The sequence below is a fragment of the Neoarius graeffei genome, chromosome 17 (genome assembly GCF_027579695.1).
Source record: "Neoarius graeffei isolate fNeoGra1 chromosome 17, fNeoGra1.pri, whole genome shotgun sequence".
Lineage (NCBI taxonomy): Eukaryota > Metazoa > Chordata > Actinopteri > Siluriformes > Ariidae > Neoarius > Neoarius graeffei.
In genome coordinates this window covers 54,236,628-54,257,726 of record NC_083585.1, presented here as the reverse complement: position 1 = coordinate 54,257,726, position 21,099 = coordinate 54,236,628, and the positions used below count along the sequence as shown (strand labels likewise).

The 21,099-nt window shown below is 41.4% G+C and overlaps 1 protein-coding gene across 2 annotated transcripts in view; it reads left to right on the top strand.

Moving 5' to 3' along the window:
- The window catches only part of pds5b (PDS5 cohesin associated factor B), a 157,270-nt gene that overhangs the window by 105,936 nt on the left and 30,235 nt on the right, over nt 1-21,099 (top strand). For both annotated transcript variants that reach the window (XM_060897739.1, XM_060897738.1), the window contains exons 19-25: nt 323-483; nt 1,450-1,573; nt 3,636-3,794; nt 12,107-12,175; nt 12,543-12,679; nt 17,185-17,308; nt 17,641-17,845. In XM_060897739.1, the coding sequence (XP_060753722.1) occupies nt 323-483; nt 1,450-1,573; nt 3,636-3,794; nt 12,107-12,175; nt 12,543-12,679; nt 17,185-17,308; nt 17,641-17,845 (979 nt within the window). The remainder of the gene's footprint in view (nt 1-322; nt 484-1,449; nt 1,574-3,635; nt 3,795-12,106; nt 12,176-12,542; nt 12,680-17,184; nt 17,309-17,640; nt 17,846-21,099) is intronic.

Below are 21,099 nucleotides of genomic sequence, written 5' to 3'. Positions count from 1 at the left end.
ATTGAAAAATGTTTGGATTGAGGAGAACTCATTAATGACTTCTGTGCACGCTATTCAATAGGAACATCTCAAAACAAACATTTCCCCAACTCCGTATTGCATAATATGTTGAATTATTGACCTGGACTTTTTCATTGACTGCCAGTGTACTTTGATGAAATTATAGTCAGACACTCCAACACCTCATCGGATCTGCGCGATTCACACAAGTCCCCCAGACAGCCGTGAAAAAGGCGGCATCCGCCAAAAGGCGCGCCGTTTGCATCCATGATAATTGATAATCTTGCTCCAAAAGAGTTAAATGAGTGGGTTGTGTCTCCAGGTTTTGTCCTTTACTCATCCCGTGTCCTTCCATTCGGCTGAGACGTTCGAGTCTCTGCTCGGCTGTCTGAAGATGGATGACGAGAAGGTGGCCGAGGCAGCTCTGCAGATCTTTAAAAACACCGGCGGAAAACTGGAGGAGAGCTTCCCACACATCAAATCGTACGTGTGCTGCTTAGTTTTATTTACGTTTAGTAATTTAATGAAAACTCGAAGTGCAATTTTTTTAAACGACACTTTTTTTTTTTTTTAAAAAGCTGTTGCCATCATGCATCGTCCGTCCATCCGTCTGTCCACAACTCTCAAAAATCGCTCCTCGTTCCTGAGTTTTCACTGGATTTGATTCTGATTTGTTTTGTTTGGATGATCGAATCAGTCTGCACAAAAGTTACTCCCTGGTTTTGTGATTTCTCATTAAAGGAGAACTGAAGTCGTTTTTAACCTTGCTTTATTTCTGAATTGAAGTGTTATTCAAGGACGTTTCCGGTTTTATTAATCTTATATCGTGACTCGTATTGGTGTATTATTATACTACGCTTGTCAGCCTTTTTGGTTTTTAGCCGTGTCGAATGTAGTTCGGTTGGTCCACGGTAGGCGTCGCTTATCCGCGCGATCTTCAAGACTTGCGCGAGACTTGAAACGTCAAGTATCGGCGCCGCCATTTTGAAAACTGTTTACACAGCGGCCAGATCGTTGCAATTTAGATTAATTTTGAGATTTGCCAGCTTCATCAGTGATGGAGATTATTCCATATGACTTCAAACCACTGGTAAAGTAAAAAAAACGCTTTCGGGCACTACTCCGTCGCGCTCGTCATTACTGTCGCACAGTTAAAACGTGCCAGATCAGTCGGCTGGTGGGTTTTCAAAATAATAAATACATGCATATTATACTGAGCGTATTTCCTACATTAATCAATACTAAGTACTTGCATCTTTCAGTCAATTTTAAAAAATATCGAGATATTATTTTTTGCCCATATCGCCCACCCCTAAATGTCTGCCTGTCAGCTGGAAATCTGAATACATAATGAGGCGGATCGCAACCGGAAATGACGTCTATGGCAAAGAAAGAGTAGTTAATGTTTTTTGACGATGATGCACATGTAATTCTCCCTTCTCCCTTTAGGGTTCTTTTACCGGTACTCCAACACAAAGCCAAGAAGGGACCTCCTCGCCAGGCCAAGTACGCCATCCGCTGCATCCACGCCATGTTCTCAAACAGAGACACCCACTTTGCACAGATTTTCGAGGTGAGGTTTTTAAAAGCGGTCATCCGTTCACTTCGGTGAACTTCCACCTCGGCTCGCTTACACTGCCGACTGAGGAACGCCTTCACTCACTTTATATAGAGGGCTACCGCATGACGTCACCGCGCCGCGAGATTTTGTTGGGCGCCATATTGGAAGACCAAGTACATGCACTCACAATATAAAACAGTACGAGCGAGAGTAAAGTGACACGATGGCTGATAATTCTGGTTATGTGAGTACATTACCAACTGCAGAAAGGGCACGGTATGTGGAGAAACTGGCTGTGATTGATGGGTTTGACCCATATGATAAGACTCGGGGCAAGGGAGAATGGAAACATAAGGAGGACCGGACACCAATTCTGCCATCTGTTTGCTACCCAGACATTGTAAACTATTTGTTGTTTACACCCAGTGCCTACACTCAGTGTTCGAACTATGCCGATATTTTCGGGGGGGTCCCTTTTTTTCCCTTGGGAGGGGTGCTTGCGCTTGTCTCGGAGCGCGGATCTCCAAACACATGAGAAGCCTATTTTACGCACGTATCACGCGGACTCCACACACGCATCGCGTCTGAAGTCATAACTCATCAGGGGAAATCGTGTCCGCATTGGCATGTTCAAAAAACAACCTCGCGTCAACAATGATACCACACGCAAGAAAAAAAAAACAGTCAGGCTGCTCAACAACCAACCTGGCAGCAGCAGTCGTTGTCATATCGGTTTATTTTATCTTTGATGTAAACACAACACTTCGGATATGCAAATGCTTCCCGTTACACACGATTGCTATGTCAATAAACATCATTTTGCCAATATTTTAGAGACCCCCCCAACATTTCCCAAATCATGTTTTCAAGGGATCTCATGTCTGTTTCAGGGGATCTCGGATCCCCCGAGTCCCCCCATAGTTCGAACACTGCCTACACTGCTGATGACTTGAAAGCCTATAAAGGGCTACAGGCTTACAATTATGTTGTTAGTGGCTTGGTTCGTGATATTACAGCTGTTATTAAGAATAACCTACACATAGTTATGGCCAAGGTAATCTTGTTGATATTTATCTTTTAATAATATATCTTTTCAGTTGAAAAATTAATACTTTTTGTTACTATTAAGGTATCCATAATTTAGGTTAATTTATCCAAATTATACATATGTATTTATGATATATGCCTACACAACAACTATGCTTTATTTATATAATAGGAGGGAGAGCAAGCCCCAAACCATCCTAAATTATTATTATTATTATTATTATTATTATTATTATTAAATTGTAGAAGTCTGGGAGGTTTGCTCCTCATACAGTTATCAACTTGGGGCCAATTTAGCATGTTTTAAATCTGAATTTCTTGCGTTTGCTTACCTCAAAGTGTCTGCAGATCATGCACAGACTTATCCATTATATCCACAGTTTTTTGCCAAGTCTCACACAGGTTTCTTTCAAGTCTACTGTTGGGCCAATAAATCATAAATAAAACAGCTCATATTTGTTTAAGTCGTTTGCCACTCCACTTTATTCTTGTGGGTTCACATACCGCTGCCGTTATTTCCCCCAATCACGAGTTTGTTGGTCTTCCAAAATGGCACAGGGTCTGTTTACTTCCGGTTTCGGGTGACGTCAGTGAAAGGGGTCTATACACGTGAACCTAGACATGGTGTCTGCACTTAGTGGTGTTTAATGGTTCTATAGTGGTGTGTACAGTCTAGTTTACTATCTGAGTGTTTGCACTGTTATGTCCTGCAGGTTCGAAGTCATGATGATTGGGTTCAGGGTTGTTGTTTTTTTCCCCTCGATAATTTTGAAACTTTAAATGAAGACTTTTATGACCAAAAATGTGACATTTTCTTATTCTTTATCAAGTGAAGTAAAAAAAAAAATGCTAGTTTCATTTTCTTAATAGCCAACAATTTCCTTACATTTGTAAAAGTCGGAATCTTTAAGTTATTCCACGATATCGAGCCGTAAGTGAGCTGATAGCTGACTAGACTGGTGTAAACGTCAGCGGGGGAAAGAAAACGGTTTGTATGATGCTGATTTAAACCTCTTCTGGGTTCTAGCCTCTGCATAAAAGTCTGGACACGGAGAACATGGAGCAGCTGATCACTCCTCTGACCACGCTGGGTCACTTGGCCATGCTGGCACCCGAGCAGTTCGCCGGGCCACTGAAATCACTCGTGGCCAACTTCATCGTGAAAGACCTGCTAATGAACGACAGGGTGAGTGGAAGAGCACAGCATCGTGCAAAAACATGAAATAAAGTATTGAATGCATCGAGTCAGCAGGAAAACACTGGGAGTGACATCATCGGAGTGAAATATCAGGAATTATTATTCATACAGGACGCTTTTTCAATGGAATAAAAACGTGTTCTATTCCCTTCTCGCAGGTTTCATTCATTTGGTTTGACAGCATGCAATATTGTTCGATATATCGCTTACGTGAACAGCCAATGGAGAATGAGCGTTGAATATGGTTTACGATATCGCATGGTTATCAAGACATGACATGACGTGACGCATCGGAGACATAAAACTTGCGCGCTAGCGAACGATTGGGACCATTTGTAAACAAACATGCACGGCCGCCAAGTTTGCTTCGTTAAATACGGAAGATTTTGAAAAAGAGAGACGCCTTGAACACATGAAAGGAATGTGTATGTATAATAATAATATTGGCTGGCTTTTTTTCGTGGTATATCATATATTCCATTCAGCTAGCAGGATATTGAAGTAGTCTTCGTTGGATTCATGTTCATTCGGTTGGTCATTTTATTTTGTTTAGTAGGGATGGACAACAAAAACATCAGAATGACTAAGACCTTTATTAGAATCCATGATGTGTATCCTATACAGGGCTTTGAACCAGAATTTTTTTCCTATTGGTTCGTTCCAAACAGAAACGGAATTTTAACATTTCCGGTTTTGGGTTCCACCATTAAATAGACGTTCCCGAACCGGTTAGAACAAAAAAATTTCGTTCCCGGAACGGTTAATTACGTTCCCTGTCAGCAGTTTAACAAATGGCTATAAAATTATGTCTCTGTCTCATCCAGCTTAAGCCAAATGTAGGCTAATTCTATTACAACCTTCATTAAATAAGACAAGAAATAATTCAAAACAATTATTATTTCAAATGTTGGCGATTTGGATTCTCAGTATGTCTTCCCATCTACACAAACAGAAAAAGTGCCAAAAATGAAAGGTAATTCGTTTAGTGTGTTACCAAAGGCTAGTCAGGCCCTATGCATTGATAGGCTAACAGAGGTTAACGTCATTTAATGTTCGCGAGCCTCTCATTTACGTGGACAAATATATTGATATCGTGTTTGAAATTGACGTTTTTGAATAACGATAGACTGCAATATTTACCTCTTATTTAAGATGTGGAGATGTGATAGTAGTCCACCCTCCCGCTCTCTCCATTCAGTCAGCGAACGTCACACAGGAAGTGAACCCCAGCGGGTCATAGAAACTTGTGCAGGAGAAGAATGACTTTATTTGTAGGCTACGGAAACTTTGAGGAACGAAATAAAAACCGGTATTAACCGGTTACCATTATTTTTAATAAGCGTTTCTGTTCCGGAACATAAAAAATAATAAAGTTTCTGGTTTCGTTTCTGTTCCATGTGAAATAGAAAAAGTTCCCGGTTTTCGTTCCTTGAACCGGTTCAAAGCCCTGATCCTATATATAAAATGTCATGATAACATGGTCGAGTTTCATGATCTTGAAAATATCAGTTTGCTAACAAACTGACAGCAAAGCACGAAAGTTGTAATACTTTTAATTACACCCCCTTCCGAGGGGGGGATGTTACTGGTTTACCGCTGTCCGTCCGTATTTCTGTCCGTCCGAAACACCCTTTTTCTCAGCAACTACAAATCACAGCTATTTGGTACCGCGCTTCAGCTTGGGGTTCTATCCCGTGTATACCGTTTTTTGATCTGTCGCACATCGACTTCCTGTTTACTGACAAGGTATTTACAAAACGTACAGCTTGGATTTATGAAATTTTCAGAACACTTTTCTCAGTAACTACAAATCACAACTGCTTGGTCTTTGGTACCGAGCTTCAGCTTGGGGTTCTAAACCGTGTGTACCGTTTTCAGGTCTGTCGCACATCGACTTCCTGTTTACCGACTGAATGTATTTACGAAACACACAATGTGGATTTTGACGCGATTTCAGAATGACAGTTTCTCCATGCATGTAAAAATACTTGGGGTGTAACGTTGCACGTCTTCGTACTGAACTGTTCCGGTACAGGACTTTCAATATGGTGCAGATGTGTACCAAATCTTGAACGCTCTTTAACAGTAATTAACATTTTGGGTGTTTTTTTTTTTTTTAAACATATTAAGTAGCGGACCAAATGTTTGTTAAAACTCCGCCTCACACTTCGAGCACACTACACGCACAGCCAAGCTAGTGAACATCATAAGTAATGTGAACTAGAATCAGGCGCTCAAAGCCCCGCCCTAATCATGAAGGTCTCCCGTTTGGGAATACAGCGATGAAAGTCTTCCAGGTTTATCTGGATATTTGACAAAACTCTTGAAAATCTCTGGTTTTCCGAATGGAGAAATTGATTTTTCGGATTTTTCGTGTTCCTAGACACGGCGTAATACTTCGCATTGTCCTTGCATGGGCGCGGTCCTTAAATAGCCCAAACATAGTTCATTGATTAAAGACAGGTGTTCTTTGTTAACGGTGCGTGTGCCGGAGCTCGTTAGGCGCACACGCCCAAGGCGCGCCTTCAGGTGCACGAGCTAAGGCGCGCAGGACTGATACCGTTCTGCTCAAGCGCAACACGATCGCACTAGAAAGCATGTTCAAGCTGCCAGTGTAGCTGCAGTCTTTTTAGTTGCAAATTACAAGTGTTTCCTCTTGTGTTAATAATTCGCCATGTCAAAACAAGCAAAACTTTCCTCCTTCTTTCGACGTGAAGAGAGGTAAGCAATTTGATATTTTTTTCCATCAAAGTTGCATTTTGTGGCTTCGAAGCTAAGTTTTAGTGCTGTTTCTAGAACACAACATCAAGAAAACGTGGAAGAAACAGCAATAATGGAAGAGCCGGTTTCTAAGCTGCCTAAAACTAGCAATGGGGATTTATTTTTTATTTTTTGTTACATAATGCACTCAGGCTGCCAGTCAGTGTTTAAACACCCCCCCCCCCCCCCCCCCCCCCCAAATTTGGTATTCATTGGTGTGTTTAAATTTACAGACAATACGAACTAATGTGGACGGCACGGTGGTGTAGTGGTTAGTGCTGTCGCCTGACAGCAAGAAGGTCCGGGTTCGAGCCCTGTGGCCGGCGAGGCCCTTTCTGTGCGGAGTTTGCATGTTCTCCCCGTGTCCGCGTGGGTTTCCTCCGGGTGCTCCGGTTTCCCCCACAGTCCAAAGACATGCAGGTTAGGTTAACTGGTGACTCTAAATTGACCGTAGGTGTGAATGTGAGTGTGAATGGTTGTCTGTGTCTGTGTGTCAGCCCTCTGATGACCTGGCGACTTGTCCAGGGTGTACCCTGCCTTTCACCCGTAGTCAGCTGGGATAGGCTCCAGCTTGCCTGCGACCCTGTAGAACAGGATAAAGCGGCTAGAGATAATGAGATGAGACGAACTAATGTAAACAATTGGCTTCAACTCGCATAAATCTGAATTGGAAATGTTTAGTTCACTTTAGCTTCTGCAAACGCACAACTCTACTAAAAGATTGACAAACGAGGCTCAATGTCCCCAACATTGAAACCTGAAAGCTTTAGAAACTCTAACAGACCTTTTACTTTTTAACAGCACTGTTTTGGGATTTTGCTGAGTTTACCTTCAACTGTCTGATTGTTTTCGGGTTGTCCGTCTGTCCGTGCGTGCGTCCCGAAACCTTGTGAACGCAATATCTCAAAGGCTGATGAAAGGAATTTCACCAAACTTTCACCATTTGTGCATTTGGGGACAAAGATAAACTGATTTAGATTTTGAGATCAAAAGGTCTAAGGTCAAGGTCACTGTGAGGTCACATGTTTGTCCGAAAACGATGCAAGTAATTTCACCAGGTCAAGATTTCTGTGAGGTCAAATGTCCATCCCCAAATCACAACTTAATAAGACGTGTAGTCTACCGGGCGGAGCCATTGGCGTCGAGTTCTATCTAGTTTTCAAAGTAATGAACTGTGTAGCCGGGAAAATCACTGCGTTTTCTAAATGCACTCCTGAAAATTAATTATTAACTAGGGGAATTAAATTAGATATTTTTGACATGTTAATTATTAGTGTACATGAAAGAAAAAGGCTTAAAAGTTATAACTTGTTTTAGTGAAAATAAGTACTAAAATGCACTAGAATGCAGGGTTTTGCGTGTTATTAAAATATTTTCAGGGGACGTTGCCCCCTCATCTTAGTTTGACTTTCAAAAGTTCAGGGTTTTTTTCTTTGCTCCACTTTCATCTCTAGGGAATATTTCAGCTTCCTGGTGAAATCCGACGACAGACAAGCGGATAAGACAAAAGCAGTGTGCCGACATTGTTCAGTAGTAATCGGGTACGCTTCTGGCAACACATCAAACTTGATCACTCGTTTGAAACAGCACCATGCGAATGTGAATATAACCTCGGTCCCAAGCAAGAGGGGATTTTCGACAGCTGGTGATGTTGAAATGGTAATTCTCGGCAGATCTCCCCTTCCAGACGACCGTGTGGACAAGTTAATTTTTATGAATCTGAACAGGGTTACAAGCTGGAACTGTTAATGCTGCGCTCTCGATAATATGGAAAAATTCATTTCGTTTTAATTTATTTGGGAATCTTTTATTTATTGGAGAAGTTATCAGTGGTTTGCAACAGTTTTTTTTTAAATTTGATTTTTTTTTTTATATATATACGCTACCGTTCAAAAGTTTGGGGTCACCCAGACAATTTTGTGTTTTCCATGAAAAGTCACTTTTATTTACCACCATAAGTTGTAAAATGAATAGAAAATATAGTCGAGACATTTTTCTGGCCATTTTGAGCATTTAATCGACCCCACAAATGTGATGCTCCAGAAACTCAATCTGCTCAAAGGAAGGTCAGTTTTATAGCTTCTCTAAAGAGCTCAACTGTTTTCAGCTGTGCTAACATGATTGTACAAGGGTTTTCTAACCATCCATTAGCCTTCTGAGGCAATGAGCAAACACATTGTACCATTAGAACACTGGAGTGAGAGTTGCTGGAAATGGGCCTCTATACACCTATGGAGATATTGCACCAAAAACCAGACATTTGCAGCTAGAATAGTCATTTACCACATTAGCAATGTATAGAGTGGATTTCTGATTAGTTTAAAGTGGTGATCATTGAAAAGAACAGTGCTTTTCTTTCAAAAATAAGGACATTTCAAAGTGACCCCAAACTTTTGAACGGTAGTGTATATTGTTTAAAGTACGTTTCATTTAAATGATATTTAAAAAATTATAAACTGTTGGTGTTTACAGAAGTTCATAATAAATAACCTGGAATTTTATGCTGTGCATTTTTAACCCCTCCAGCTGTAGGTCAGGCCGCATGAGCTTATGCGATCAGGCCTTGTCTGTCCGCGATTTACAAAAATCGTTACTCCTCCTACAGGATTGATCAGATTTCAATCAAACTCGCATACGATGTTCTGCAGGTAGTTGTGCATAAAAGTTGTCGATGATGGCGCCACCTGTCGTATTTACGATTTTACGGGCATCTGAAATTTTTGGGTGACTCGTCACATTAAATGCTACTCTTCGTAAACTGTTTGGATGTTTTCACTGAAACTCACCCAGAAGACTCTAAGGACATGTTCCAACAAGAATTGTTCACCAGATGGTGCCACTTGCCATGGACACGGCGACATGGGTCACGTGCAATTTCACAAAAATCGCTGCTACTCCTACAGGAGTGATCAGATTTCAAACTCAAATGCAACAACAGTGGCTGGTATGAGCTCCAGCCTCACTGAGGCTATTTTTATATATTTTTAGTACGTTTCATTTAAAATTCTAATATTTAAAAAAAAAATTATAAATTGTTCGTGTTTACAGAAATTCATAAAACAACCTGCAATTTTGTTGTGCATTTTTTTTCCCCCCTCTTATGAACCAAACCGTGACTTCAGAACCGAAGGACGTACCGAACCGTGGTAATTTTTTTTTTTTTTGGTCTCCTGTTACACCCCTAAAAAAAAAAAAAATACTAAAGTATTTTACAGTACAAGATTTTAGGAAATAAATAAACTGCTTCTGGTCTGTTTTATTTTGAAGGGGAAAAAAAACCCCAAAACTTTATCGCACACAATTAATCGCGATATCACAGGGCTCTACATTAACTTTTGAAACTACTTGTCCTGTCGGGCAAGTTGAAAGGAAATTTACTTGTCCGAATATGAAGTTGACTTGTCCGAAGAAATATTTGAGAAAAAAAAAAAAACACAAATAAACTATTTGTAACCCAACAATCTTTATAGCATTTGTTTCCGAATTTACAACATATGCATAATATCTACGAATCAAAAGTAATCAATACTTGATGTACTGAGGCAAAAGTTAAAAAATATAGTAAAACAGACTGATTGATACCATAATTCACCAATTATTATGCTGAAGTTCAGAAGCAATATATTCCAGTAGAGTAGAAATTATGAACATAAAGTTTTAAGAACAAAATAACTATACTATGAGATCCAGAAACACTAACCATTATATATACACAGATCAGTACTCTGCAGTTCAGTAACAAATATCACAAAAACTAACATTATCATAAAATTTATGACTTGATGAGATATCACTAGTTTGGACAAGAGAAACAAATAACAATGCTACAAATAAAAACAACTGATAACAAAATTGACTGATTAATGCTGTAAATCACTGATTATTATACACTGAAATCTAGTTATCAAATGACAAGATAATGCATCTTGTTATGAAAACCTCCACACCTCTATTGACTCTCAGATGAATGGATCCAAATAAAGTTTCTATTCGTCTTCATCTATCAACCCTTGAGTTCTGCTCCAGCAATTGGACTCCATCAATCGTTAATTTATTTATGAGAAATTGAAAACCAGAAAATTAAAATTATATGTATTTTCATTTTTAAATTATTAATTTTGAATATATATCCTCCACTGATTAATTGTTGTCTAATTATTCAGTGTGGCTCCTGTATGGTATTTAATGGTCAAAAAAAGATAATTTCAAATAATCCATAATTATATCTAAATTATAGAGCCCTATGTTTCAAATCCCTAAACTCCCATTACTAATTAGTTAATTAATACAGCCGGTAACCTAATTAGCAGCCATTTGACAGCTTGGTATTTCATAGATAACTTTCCCCACTCCTACCTCACTTCCTGTCAATCCACACGCATGCAGGCGCGCATTCCCCGCCAGCACACGCTCGGCTATATAATGAACACCATCAACAACAATTCAAAGATTTAGAAATTACCACATACTCAACGTAAATATACAGTTGAATAATGATCCCGCCAACAGAAATGTCAACAAATCCACGTGTATGACACGATTAAACCCAATCATACACGACCGTTTACTTTTCAGCTCAAATACACGAAGCGGTATTGGCCGGTTTCGCAAGTGGAATATTGCGCATGCGCACATCGCTCTTTCCGAATAGAAACATCCAGCGATTCATCAAAACAATATGTCGAGTGAGATGCTTCAGAGCAGGCGGCACGGTGGTGTAGTGGTTAGCGCTGTCGCCTCACAGCAAGAAGGTTCTGGGTTCGAGCCCCGTGGCCGGCGAGGGCCTTTCTGTGTGGAGTTTGCATGTTCTCCCCGTGTCCACGTGGGTTTCCTCCGGGTGCTCCGGTTTCCCCCACAGTCCAAAGACATGCAGGTTAGGTTAACTGGTGACTCTAAATTGAGCGTAGGTGTGAATGTGAGTGTGAATGGTTGTCTGTGTCTATGTGTCAGCCCTGTGATGACCTGGCGACTTGTCCAGGGTGTACCCCGCCTTTCACCCGTAGTCAGCTGGGATAGGCTCCAGCTTGCCTGCGACCCTGTAGAACAGGATAAAGCGGCTAGAGATAATGAGATGAGATGAGATGCTTCGGAAATCATGTGAATAAACTGATAAATTTGATACGTAACCCGAATATCGGCGCATTTTGGCACTTGTCCGATTGGACAAGTAACTGAGACGATGAACTTGTCCGACATTAAGTATCACTTGTCCCGGACAAGCGTTAATGTCGAGCCCTGTATCCATTTTTTTGTCATATTGCTCAGACTTGGTTTGTACCACCATGTTTAACGTTTCACTTCACTCGACTTTTGTGTTTATATCTAATCCTGTTGCAGAGCTTTAAAATCTGTTAAAGTGGCATTAAATCGCTTTTAAAGATTGAAGCAGTAAATTGAATGAATGTACTGAGGCCTGGAAATACCCTGATCGGAGAAGTGAGTGATAAATCTCCGCGCTGTGCATGTTGGCACACACGGCGTGTCTGAATGCCAGATGATTTTATCTGAGTTTTTTTTTTTTTTTCTCCTCCATCTCAAAGATTCCTGGCAAGAAAACGACCAAGCTGTGGGTTCCAGATGATGAAGTTTCCCCTGAAACGCTGGCGAAGGTAGGCCACAGTTGCACCTTATAAAATGCTCAAAGCATTGCTGTTATCTTAGAGGAAAAATGACTTTCTAAAACTGTTGGCAGTGCTCGGTAATTTATAAAACGCCCAAATAAGCACACCGTCGCCGAATCCCCGTGGCTGATTGGTTTTGCTGATATTGTTTTCAGTGTCGAGCATTTTCACCTCGTCGCAGTGTGAGCTCGAGACGGAGTGATTGCTTCAGACGGAGTTATTATCTCACACCGTTGTACCTGCGACAGAGCGTATTGTTTCGTGACATTGATGAATCGCTGGTTTTCTTTTCACCCAGCTCTAAATAAACAAATGCTTTGTTTTCTCAGATGTGTGTGTTTGATCTCGGTTTCAGATTCAGGGCATTAAGCTGATGGTGAGGTGGCTGCTCGGGGTGAAGAATAACCAGAGCAAGTCGGGGAACTCGACGCTGAGGATGCTGACTGCCATACTGAACAGCGACGGAGATCTGACTGAACAGGGAAAGATGGGGTGAGTGGGGTACAAAGGGCTGGCAGCTACGAAAAAAAAAAATCCTTCAAGGTTGAGTAAAATTGCAGTTTTTTTAGCAGGTGTACATGTTCCGCATGATTGAGAAGGAGCAAAGCACTGCTGTGATGTCTTTTTCAATGTACCGGATGACACCTGATCACATGAAAGATTGGGCCTGTAAATATAGTGCAGTCATCACTTTATTTATTTATTTATTTAATTCTATCCAGATTCACTGGATATGAGCAATCGTGCACTCTGATTGATTGATTGGCAACTCTACTACTAGGCTATCAGCTCATATACCGTGAGTAGAGAAAATCAAAATGGCGGAGCGTGTTGCTGAAGCAACCGAGGACGAAATAAAAACTACTTGAAAACAAAACACTGAGAAATACAAAAAAAAAGCAACAAAATAATATGGAATAAAAGAATTTGATGGAATCTGTGGGTTTGTTTGTTTTTTTCCCCCCAATAATTATCACATTTTTCACAAGCTGCTTCGGTCATTTCGCCGGTTTGTTTACATTCTAAGCGGAAATGATTTTGTCAGATGTTCTGGATAAAGTTTTTATTTATCGAATTTGCAAAAAATAAAAATAAAACTGCTCGGTTTCTCAAAATCCAGTGAACGTGGATAGAATAAAACAGTTATTCCACTCAATCTCATTGTACATAGCCAACTCCGTGCTACGCGCCTCGTCGCTATCGGCTCATGTACGACTCGATTTCGTGGAATAACTGTTAAATACAAGTGTGTGATGTGAAACAGCAAAACTAAGTCAAAGCCTGACTGTAAGTCAGTGATGCTTAATTAATTTCCAAACACACCTCCGTACCATTTCTCTTCTTTAATAATTTCGCATCACTTATCTTTCTGTTCCTCATCTCTGAGCCATCGAGTCGTACGTGAGCCAATACACTATAAGCCGTGTATGACGAGATTGAGTGGAATAACCTGTTTTATTCTATCCACATTCACTGGATTTTGAGAAATGGGATCAGGACGCTTCGTCCAATGTCGCTTCGTCCAATGTCATTTCGTCCAAAGCCTTTTTCATACACACAATCGATTATTTTATGTCTGGTGACGATATGTGCGACAAAATTGAGAAAAAAAACCAAAGAACAGGAAACCAGATCGGAAAGCGAGGGAATCTACACGAGAGAATAAGGCTCCGTAATGTGCGCTGACGTGGCGTAATACTTCACGCTGAGCGTGTGTTTTCTCAGTCTTTATATCCGCATACTGATGCCTCTTGATCATGTGCAGATGAGCCTCATTAACGGCGCACGCGCAGCCTGGAGCGCCCAAGAGTCCTTCAGGCGCAAGACTGACACCCATGTAATCGCTGGGGGCCCCAAAAAAAAGATTTACAGTGGCATGCAAAAGTTTGGGCACCCTTACTGAAAATGTCTGTTACTGTGAATAGTTAAGTGAGCAGAAGATGAACTGATCACCAAAAGGCATAAAGGTAAAGACGACACATTTCTTTTCAGCGTTTTCTGCAAGATTTGTGTATTATTTTAATTGGAGAGTGAAAAAAGAAAAGGAACACCATGCGAAAGTTTGGGCACCCCAATACATTTGAGTTCTCAGGTAACTTTTACCAAGGTTCCAGACCTTAATTAGCTTATTGAGCTGTGGCTTGTTCAAGTTCTTCGTTAGGAAAGGTCAGATGATGCAGATTTCAAAGCTGTATAAATTCTCTGACTCCTCAAACTTGTCCCTAAAATCAACAGCCATGGGCTCCTCTAAGCAACTCCCTCGCATTCTGAATAGTAAAATAATTGATGCTCACAAAGCAGGAGAAGGCTACAAGAACGTAGCAAAGTGTTTTCAGGTAGCTGTTTCCTCAGATTGTAATGTTATTAAGAAATGGCAGTTAACAGAAACAGTGGAGATCACGGTGAGGTCTGGAAGATGAAGAAAACTTTCTGAAAGAACTGCTCGTTGGATTGCTAGAAAGGCAAATAAAAACCCCTGTTTGACTGCAAAAGACCTTCAGAAAGATTTAGCAGACCCTGGAGTGGTGGTGCACTGTTCTACTGTGCAGCGACACCTGAACAAATATGACCTTCATGAGAGAGTCATCAGAAGAAAACCTTTCCTGCGTCCTAGCCACAAAATTCAGCGTCTGAAGTTTGCAAATGAACATCTAAATAAGCCTGATGCATTTTGGAAACAAGTCCTGTGGACTGATGAAATCAAAATAGAACTTTTTGGTCACGGTATGTTTGGAGAAAAAAGGGTGCCAAATTCCAGGAAAAGAACACCTCTCCAACTCTGAAGCATGGGTGTGGATCGATCATGCTTTGGGGTTGTGTTGCAGCCAGTGGCACAGGGCACATTTCACTGGTCGAGGGAAGCATGGATTCGAATAAATACCAGCAAATTCTGGAAGCAAACATCACACCATTTTTGTAAAAAAGTTGAAGTTAAAAAGAGGATGGGTCCTACAATAAGACGATGATCCAAAACACACCTCAAAATCTACAATGGAATACCTCAAGAGGCCCAAGCTGAAGGTTTTGCCCTGGCCCTCACAGTCCCCTGACCTAAACATCATTGAAAATCTGTGGATAGATCTCAAAAGAGCAGCGCATGCAAGACAGCCCAAGAAACTTGTAGAACTGGAAGCCTTTTGCAAGGACGAATGTGTGAAAATCCCCCAGGTAAGAACTGAAAGATTATTAGCTGGCTACAAAAAGTGTTTACAAGCTGTGATACTTGCCAAAGGGGGTGTTACTAGGTACTAACCATGCAGGGTGCCTAAACTTTTGCTTCAGGCCCTTTTCCTTTTTTTGTCATTTTGAAAATGTAAAAGATGAAATTAAAAAATTGTTTTTGCTTAAAATATAAAGGGAATGAGTCATCTTTAACTTTATGCCTTTTGGGGATCATTTCATCTTCAACTTGCTTAACTGTTCACAGTAACAGCAATTTTGACCAGGGGTGCACAAACTTTTGCATACCACTGTATCAGGCAAGTGCGAGTATAAATTTTCTCTCCCTACAAGCAGCCCCAGCCGAACGCAGCCAAAGTTGACGCTCACTGATTCCCATCGTTTCCGGTTTTGCTTTCATTTTGCAATGGCGGCCCCCAATGTGCGCAAGGAAGGAGTTTTTGTCGAATATTTCTTGTATTTTATATGAATGCTGGGTTGGAACCCATTGTTTTGACCATACTTGCTGAGAGAGGCGAGTCTGGGGCGATCTTTATTCGCCATTAGATTTAATAGCTCACATCTGGCAAGCGACGGGTGGTTACGTTACACGCCGCAAAAATGTGTTTTGCTTTGGTCAAATCCCGTTGAGAATTCCTCCTTTTTTCGAACAAATAACTGCCTGAAGTATCCGATAATCGGTAGCGCGTATGAAAAAGGCTTTGGACGAAATGTCTTAACTATTGGACGAAATGACCTGTATCCAAACAGAGCATTTTTATTTTTTGCAAATTCAATAAATAAACACTTTTTTTATACAAAATGTACGATAAAATCATTTCCACTTTGCTGGATTTGTTAAAAACCTATCGATGGCTGCACGAATTGACTTTAGTGGCGTTGTTTTTGTCGAAAGTGCCGTCTTGCTGTCGTGCCGAGGTATAGAATAGCTTTCGACATTTATTTAATTCTTCCTTGGACGTTTCAGTTCTGTAATTTTCAACCTTCTTTGAGCTTTTGAACCAGTCTGAAAAAAAAATTCAACAAATTTTAATGCTTAAAGATGAAGAATCTAAAAACAAACTAGTGAAATGGCGGGAGCGATTTTTGAAAAATGCTATAATAATTCTTGGGGGGGAACCAAGTGTTCCTACGATCAAATACTTTCATTCCGTAGTTTGCACTGTTTGTATTTTTTGGGGTTTTGTTTTCAAGTCACTTTTATTTCATCCTCGGTTGCTTCAGCAACTCACGCCGCCATTTTGTTTTTCTCTACTCCTGGTATATGGGCCGATAGCCTAGTAGTCAAGTAACCAATCAGAGCGCACGATTGCTCATATCCAGTGAATGTGGATAGAATAAATAATGTTATCGCCCGTGTGTTCACAGCATCCTTTTGATCAGTCTACTTCTGTCTGTACTTTTATTTATTTATTTTTCTTCCATCACTCATTAGTATTATTCCTCTTGCCATGACATGATGCTAAAATGGCAAACTGACCCATATATATATATATATATATATATATATATATATATATATATATATGATTTCAAATCAGAGGACAAGGCTAGCATTAAAGAAAGTTAGAGAGAACCACAGACTGTATAAAAATATCCAGAGATCATCACACAACTCCGAGGTTGCTATAGCAACCAGTGTCTGACGACTGTTTTTGTAATTTGCAGTGCAGTCTCGTAGAGAAACAAACATTTTAAAAAAATAATCAGTTTTGTACTAATCTGTGAGCAAAGCTTAATGATTTATAGTGAATCAAATTTTGTAATGTTTTAAACAGAGCATTTTGATTTTATCCCGTGTGTGTGTGTGTGTTCAGGAAGCCGGATATGTCCCGTCTGCGCCTGGCGGCTGGCTGCGCGGTGCTGCGTTTAGCTCAGGAGCCTTGCTACCACGAGATCATCACTCTGGAGCAGTACCAGCTTTGTGCTCTTGTCATCAACGTAAGACTCAAACGCCGCTGTGCTGCAGAACTGAAGCTGCTCTCAGGTCACCTTTCCTAGCCAGCCGCGTGCGTGTTTGTTTTAATGATGAGAAACGGATCAGGCTGAGCTCTGTATCAGAGCCGTGCTGAATCTGTGTCAGTCCTGCTGCTCGTGTTCGGAAGCCATATGGTAGTGTTTTAGCTCGCTGCAGGTTCCGTTCCCTGCCTGATTGCACACTTGATCTGAAAAGAGGTTCACATTGTCCTCCACGTCTTCAGTTCCAGTCATGCTCATGTGTTTCTTCATTTGTTCATTCACTCATTGAGTCATTGCTCCGTCTCTGTCCTCAGGACGAGTGTTACCAGGTGCGTCAGGCTTTTGCTCAGAAGCTGCACAAGGGTCTGTGTCGACTGCGGCTGCCGCTGGAGTACCTGGCCGTGTTCGCGCTGTGCGCCAAAGACCCGGTGAAGGAGCGCAGGGCTCATGCTCGCCAGTGCCTCGTCAAAAACATCAACCTGCGCAGGGAGTACATCAAGCAGCACGCCGCAGTCAGCGGTGAGGTCATGAGACACACACGCGCTCCTCCGTCACACGGTAGAGCAGGGAGTCTGAGCTCATCTCTAATTCATTTTATAACTCCACTGTTTAAGAAAACATTTTAACAAGTTACAAGCAAACTAAACTGCCTGCGTGTTCTGTTCTAACCCCAATACGTCTTCATGAGGTCATTCTGCACAACCACAACAGCACCCATGAGCCACAGAGAGAGTTTTACTCCAAAACAGAATAGATTTCATTATATAATCGTTATAGTCCGCGTTCTGCTGCCACTTCAACAGCTTCAGTTAGATGTTTTTATTAAAACAGGTTCTGTGGAGCCACAGGCTGTCAGGGAAAGGAGGGAGGGAGGAAATGAGATGGGGGAAAGAGGAGGAAGGGAGGAAAAAAGAGGAAGGAAGGGAGGAAGGAGGAGAAGGAAGGAAAAGAGGGAGGAAGGAAGGGAGGAAAAAAGAGGAAGGAGGAGAAGGAATGAAAAGAGGAAGGAAGGGAGGAAATGAAGGGAAAAGGGAGGGGGGAGAAAAGAGAAGGAAAAAGGAAGGGGGAAAGGGAAGAAAAAAATTAAGGGAGGGAGGAAAAGAGGAGGGGGGAAGATAAGGAAGGGAGGAAAAGAGAAGGAAAAATGTAAGGGAGAAAGAGAAGGGAGGAAAAGAGAAGGAAGAGGAAGAAGTAAGGGAGGAAAAAGGAAGGAAGGGAGGAAAAGAAGGAAGAGGAAAAGGAGGAAGAGAGGAAAAAGGAAGGGAGGAAAAGAAAAGGAAGGGAGGGGGGAAAAAAGAAGGAAAGAAAAGAAGGAAAAAAGGAGGGAGGAAAAGAGAAGGAAGAGAGGAAAAAGAAAGGAAAAAGAAGGGGAAAGGGAAGGAAAAAAGGAGGGAGGAAAATGGAAAGAAAAGAGGAAAAGGAAGGAAAGAAAAGAGAAGGGGGAAAGGGAAGGAAAAGAGAAGGAAAGGAAGGGAGGAAAAGAAGGGGAAAAAGAGGTGGAAGGAAAAGAAGGAAGGGAGGAAAAGAGAAGGAAAAGGAATAGAGGAAAAATGTAAGGGAGAAAGGGAAGGGAGGAAAAGAGAAGGAAGAGGAAGAAGGAAGGAAGGGAGGAAAAAGGAAGGAAGGGAGGAAAAGAGAAGAGGAAAAGCGAAGGAAAAGAAGGAAGAGGAAAAAGGAAGGGAGGAAAAGAGTAGGAAAAGAAGGAAGAAAGGAAAAAGAAGGGGGAAGGGAAGGAAAAAAGGAGGGAGGAAAAGTGAAGGAAAAGAAGGAAGAGAGGAAAAGGAAGGAAAGAAAAGGGAAGGAAAAAAGGAGGGAGAAAAAGTGAAGGAAAGGAAGGGAGGAAAAGAAGGGGAAAAAGAGGTAGAAGGAAAAGAAAGAAGGGAGGAAAAGAGAAGGAAAAGGAATAGAGGAAAAATGTAAGGGAGAAAGAGAAGGGAGGGAAGGAAGGGAGGAAAAGAGAAGGAAGAGGAAGAAGGAAGGGAGGAAAAGAAGGAAGAGGAAAAGGAAGGGAGGAAGAGGAAAAAGGAAGGAAAGAAAAGAGAAGGAAAAAAGGAGGGAGGAAAAGTGAAGGAAGAGAGGAAAAAGGGAGGAGAAGAGAGGAAGAAGAAAGGAAAGAGAAGGGGAAAGGGAAGGAAAAAGGAGGGAGGAAAAGTGAAGGAAGAGAGGAAAAGGAAGGAAAGAAAAGAGAAGGGGGAAAGGGAAAGAAAAAAGGAGGGAGGAAAAGAGAAGGAAAGGAAGGGAGGAAAAGAAGGGGAAAAAGAGGTGGAAGGAAAAGAAGGGAGGAAAAGAGAAGGAAAAGGAATAGAGGAAGAAGGAAGGGAGGAAAAGAAGGAAGAGAGGAAAAAGGAAGGGAGGAAAAGAGAAGGAAGAGAGGATAGGGAAGGAAAGAAAAGAGAAGGGGGAAAGGGAAGGAAAAAAGGAGGGAGGAAAAGAGAAGGAAAGGGAGGATAAGAAGGGGGGAAAAGGCGTGAGGAAAAGGGAAGGAAAAAAGAAGGAAAAGAAGCAATGGATGAAAAGAGGAGGAAGCGAGGGAGGAAAAGAAGCAAGGGGGAAAAGAGGAGGAAGGGAGAGGAAAAGGGAAGGAAGGGAGGGGGAAAGAGAAGGGAGGAAAGGAGGAAGGGTTTTAAAGAGATGTGTTGTGTGTGGTGGTGTTGTGTTCGTGGTGGTGGTGTGTGTGTGGTGGTGTGTGTGTGGTGGTGGTGTGTGTGGTGGTGGTGTGTGTGTGTGTGTTCGTGGTGGTGTGTTCGTGGTGGTGTGTGTGTGTGTGAAGCAGCTACAGTATGAGAGAGGAGTTTTAATGTGGGTTTAAAATCGATGTGCTTCAGCGTTCTGCCACAATCACTGGGGTTAATGTTCTCCGTATGGAGCCGTAAACGTTAGATTTTGTCACAAAGCAGCATAAAAACCAAGATTCATGTTTTTGCTCAGTTTTAAAAGCGCCATGTTCACCCAGAGTATTTAATTAATGATGCACTGAATTCCGAATGTGAGGATCTGATGAAGAGCTCAGACAGGAGGCGTATTAATGAGGTGTATTGGGTAATAATAATAAGAATAATAATAATAAGTATTTAATAAAACACTTGGAAGTGTGCAGATACGGGAAACTAATCCACACCGGGTGGTGTGTTGCAGCCCTGAAGGGGATTATTTTAATAATACCAGCAGCTCCTGAAGTGTTTTATGACTCTGATACCACAGGAGCTTAGCAACAATTACAATTTTTAAGTTTGAGTGGCTCCTTGTGCTTTTTAACTGTTTATACTTAATGTTGTTGAATTTCTGTGAAGATTCTCCTGCAGTGTTTTTACTTTATAGCAGCTACAGCCTTTACCTGCTGCTCTGTTTTTCCTCTCTTGACGTTATTAAGACAAAAACGCAGTGTGTTACATTACAAAGCACTCGCACTGGAGACTCCTTCCATCAGTGTTAAAGGTCTCCTTGCATCATTTTTTCATTAATTGTGCAGTGGTCTCTAGTATGAATGAATGCCCTGTGAACCGGTTTTGGTGAAAAAAATGCTGTGGTTCTCCTGTTTCAGGCTGTTCTAGTTTGCTGGAGGAGTGGGTGGCGGGAGAACGACAGGATTTCAGCTCTTACTCATTAATATTCATGACATGTAAACGTGTTACCTCTGATTGGCTAACAGCACTGTGACGTTACCTCCAGTGAGTCAGAACAAGCGGATGTGGGTGTCTTACTACGGCGAGAGAGAAGGAACAAACCGCGAAGGGAAAAATACCGCGCGCTGACATCATTGAGGTGCGACGCGA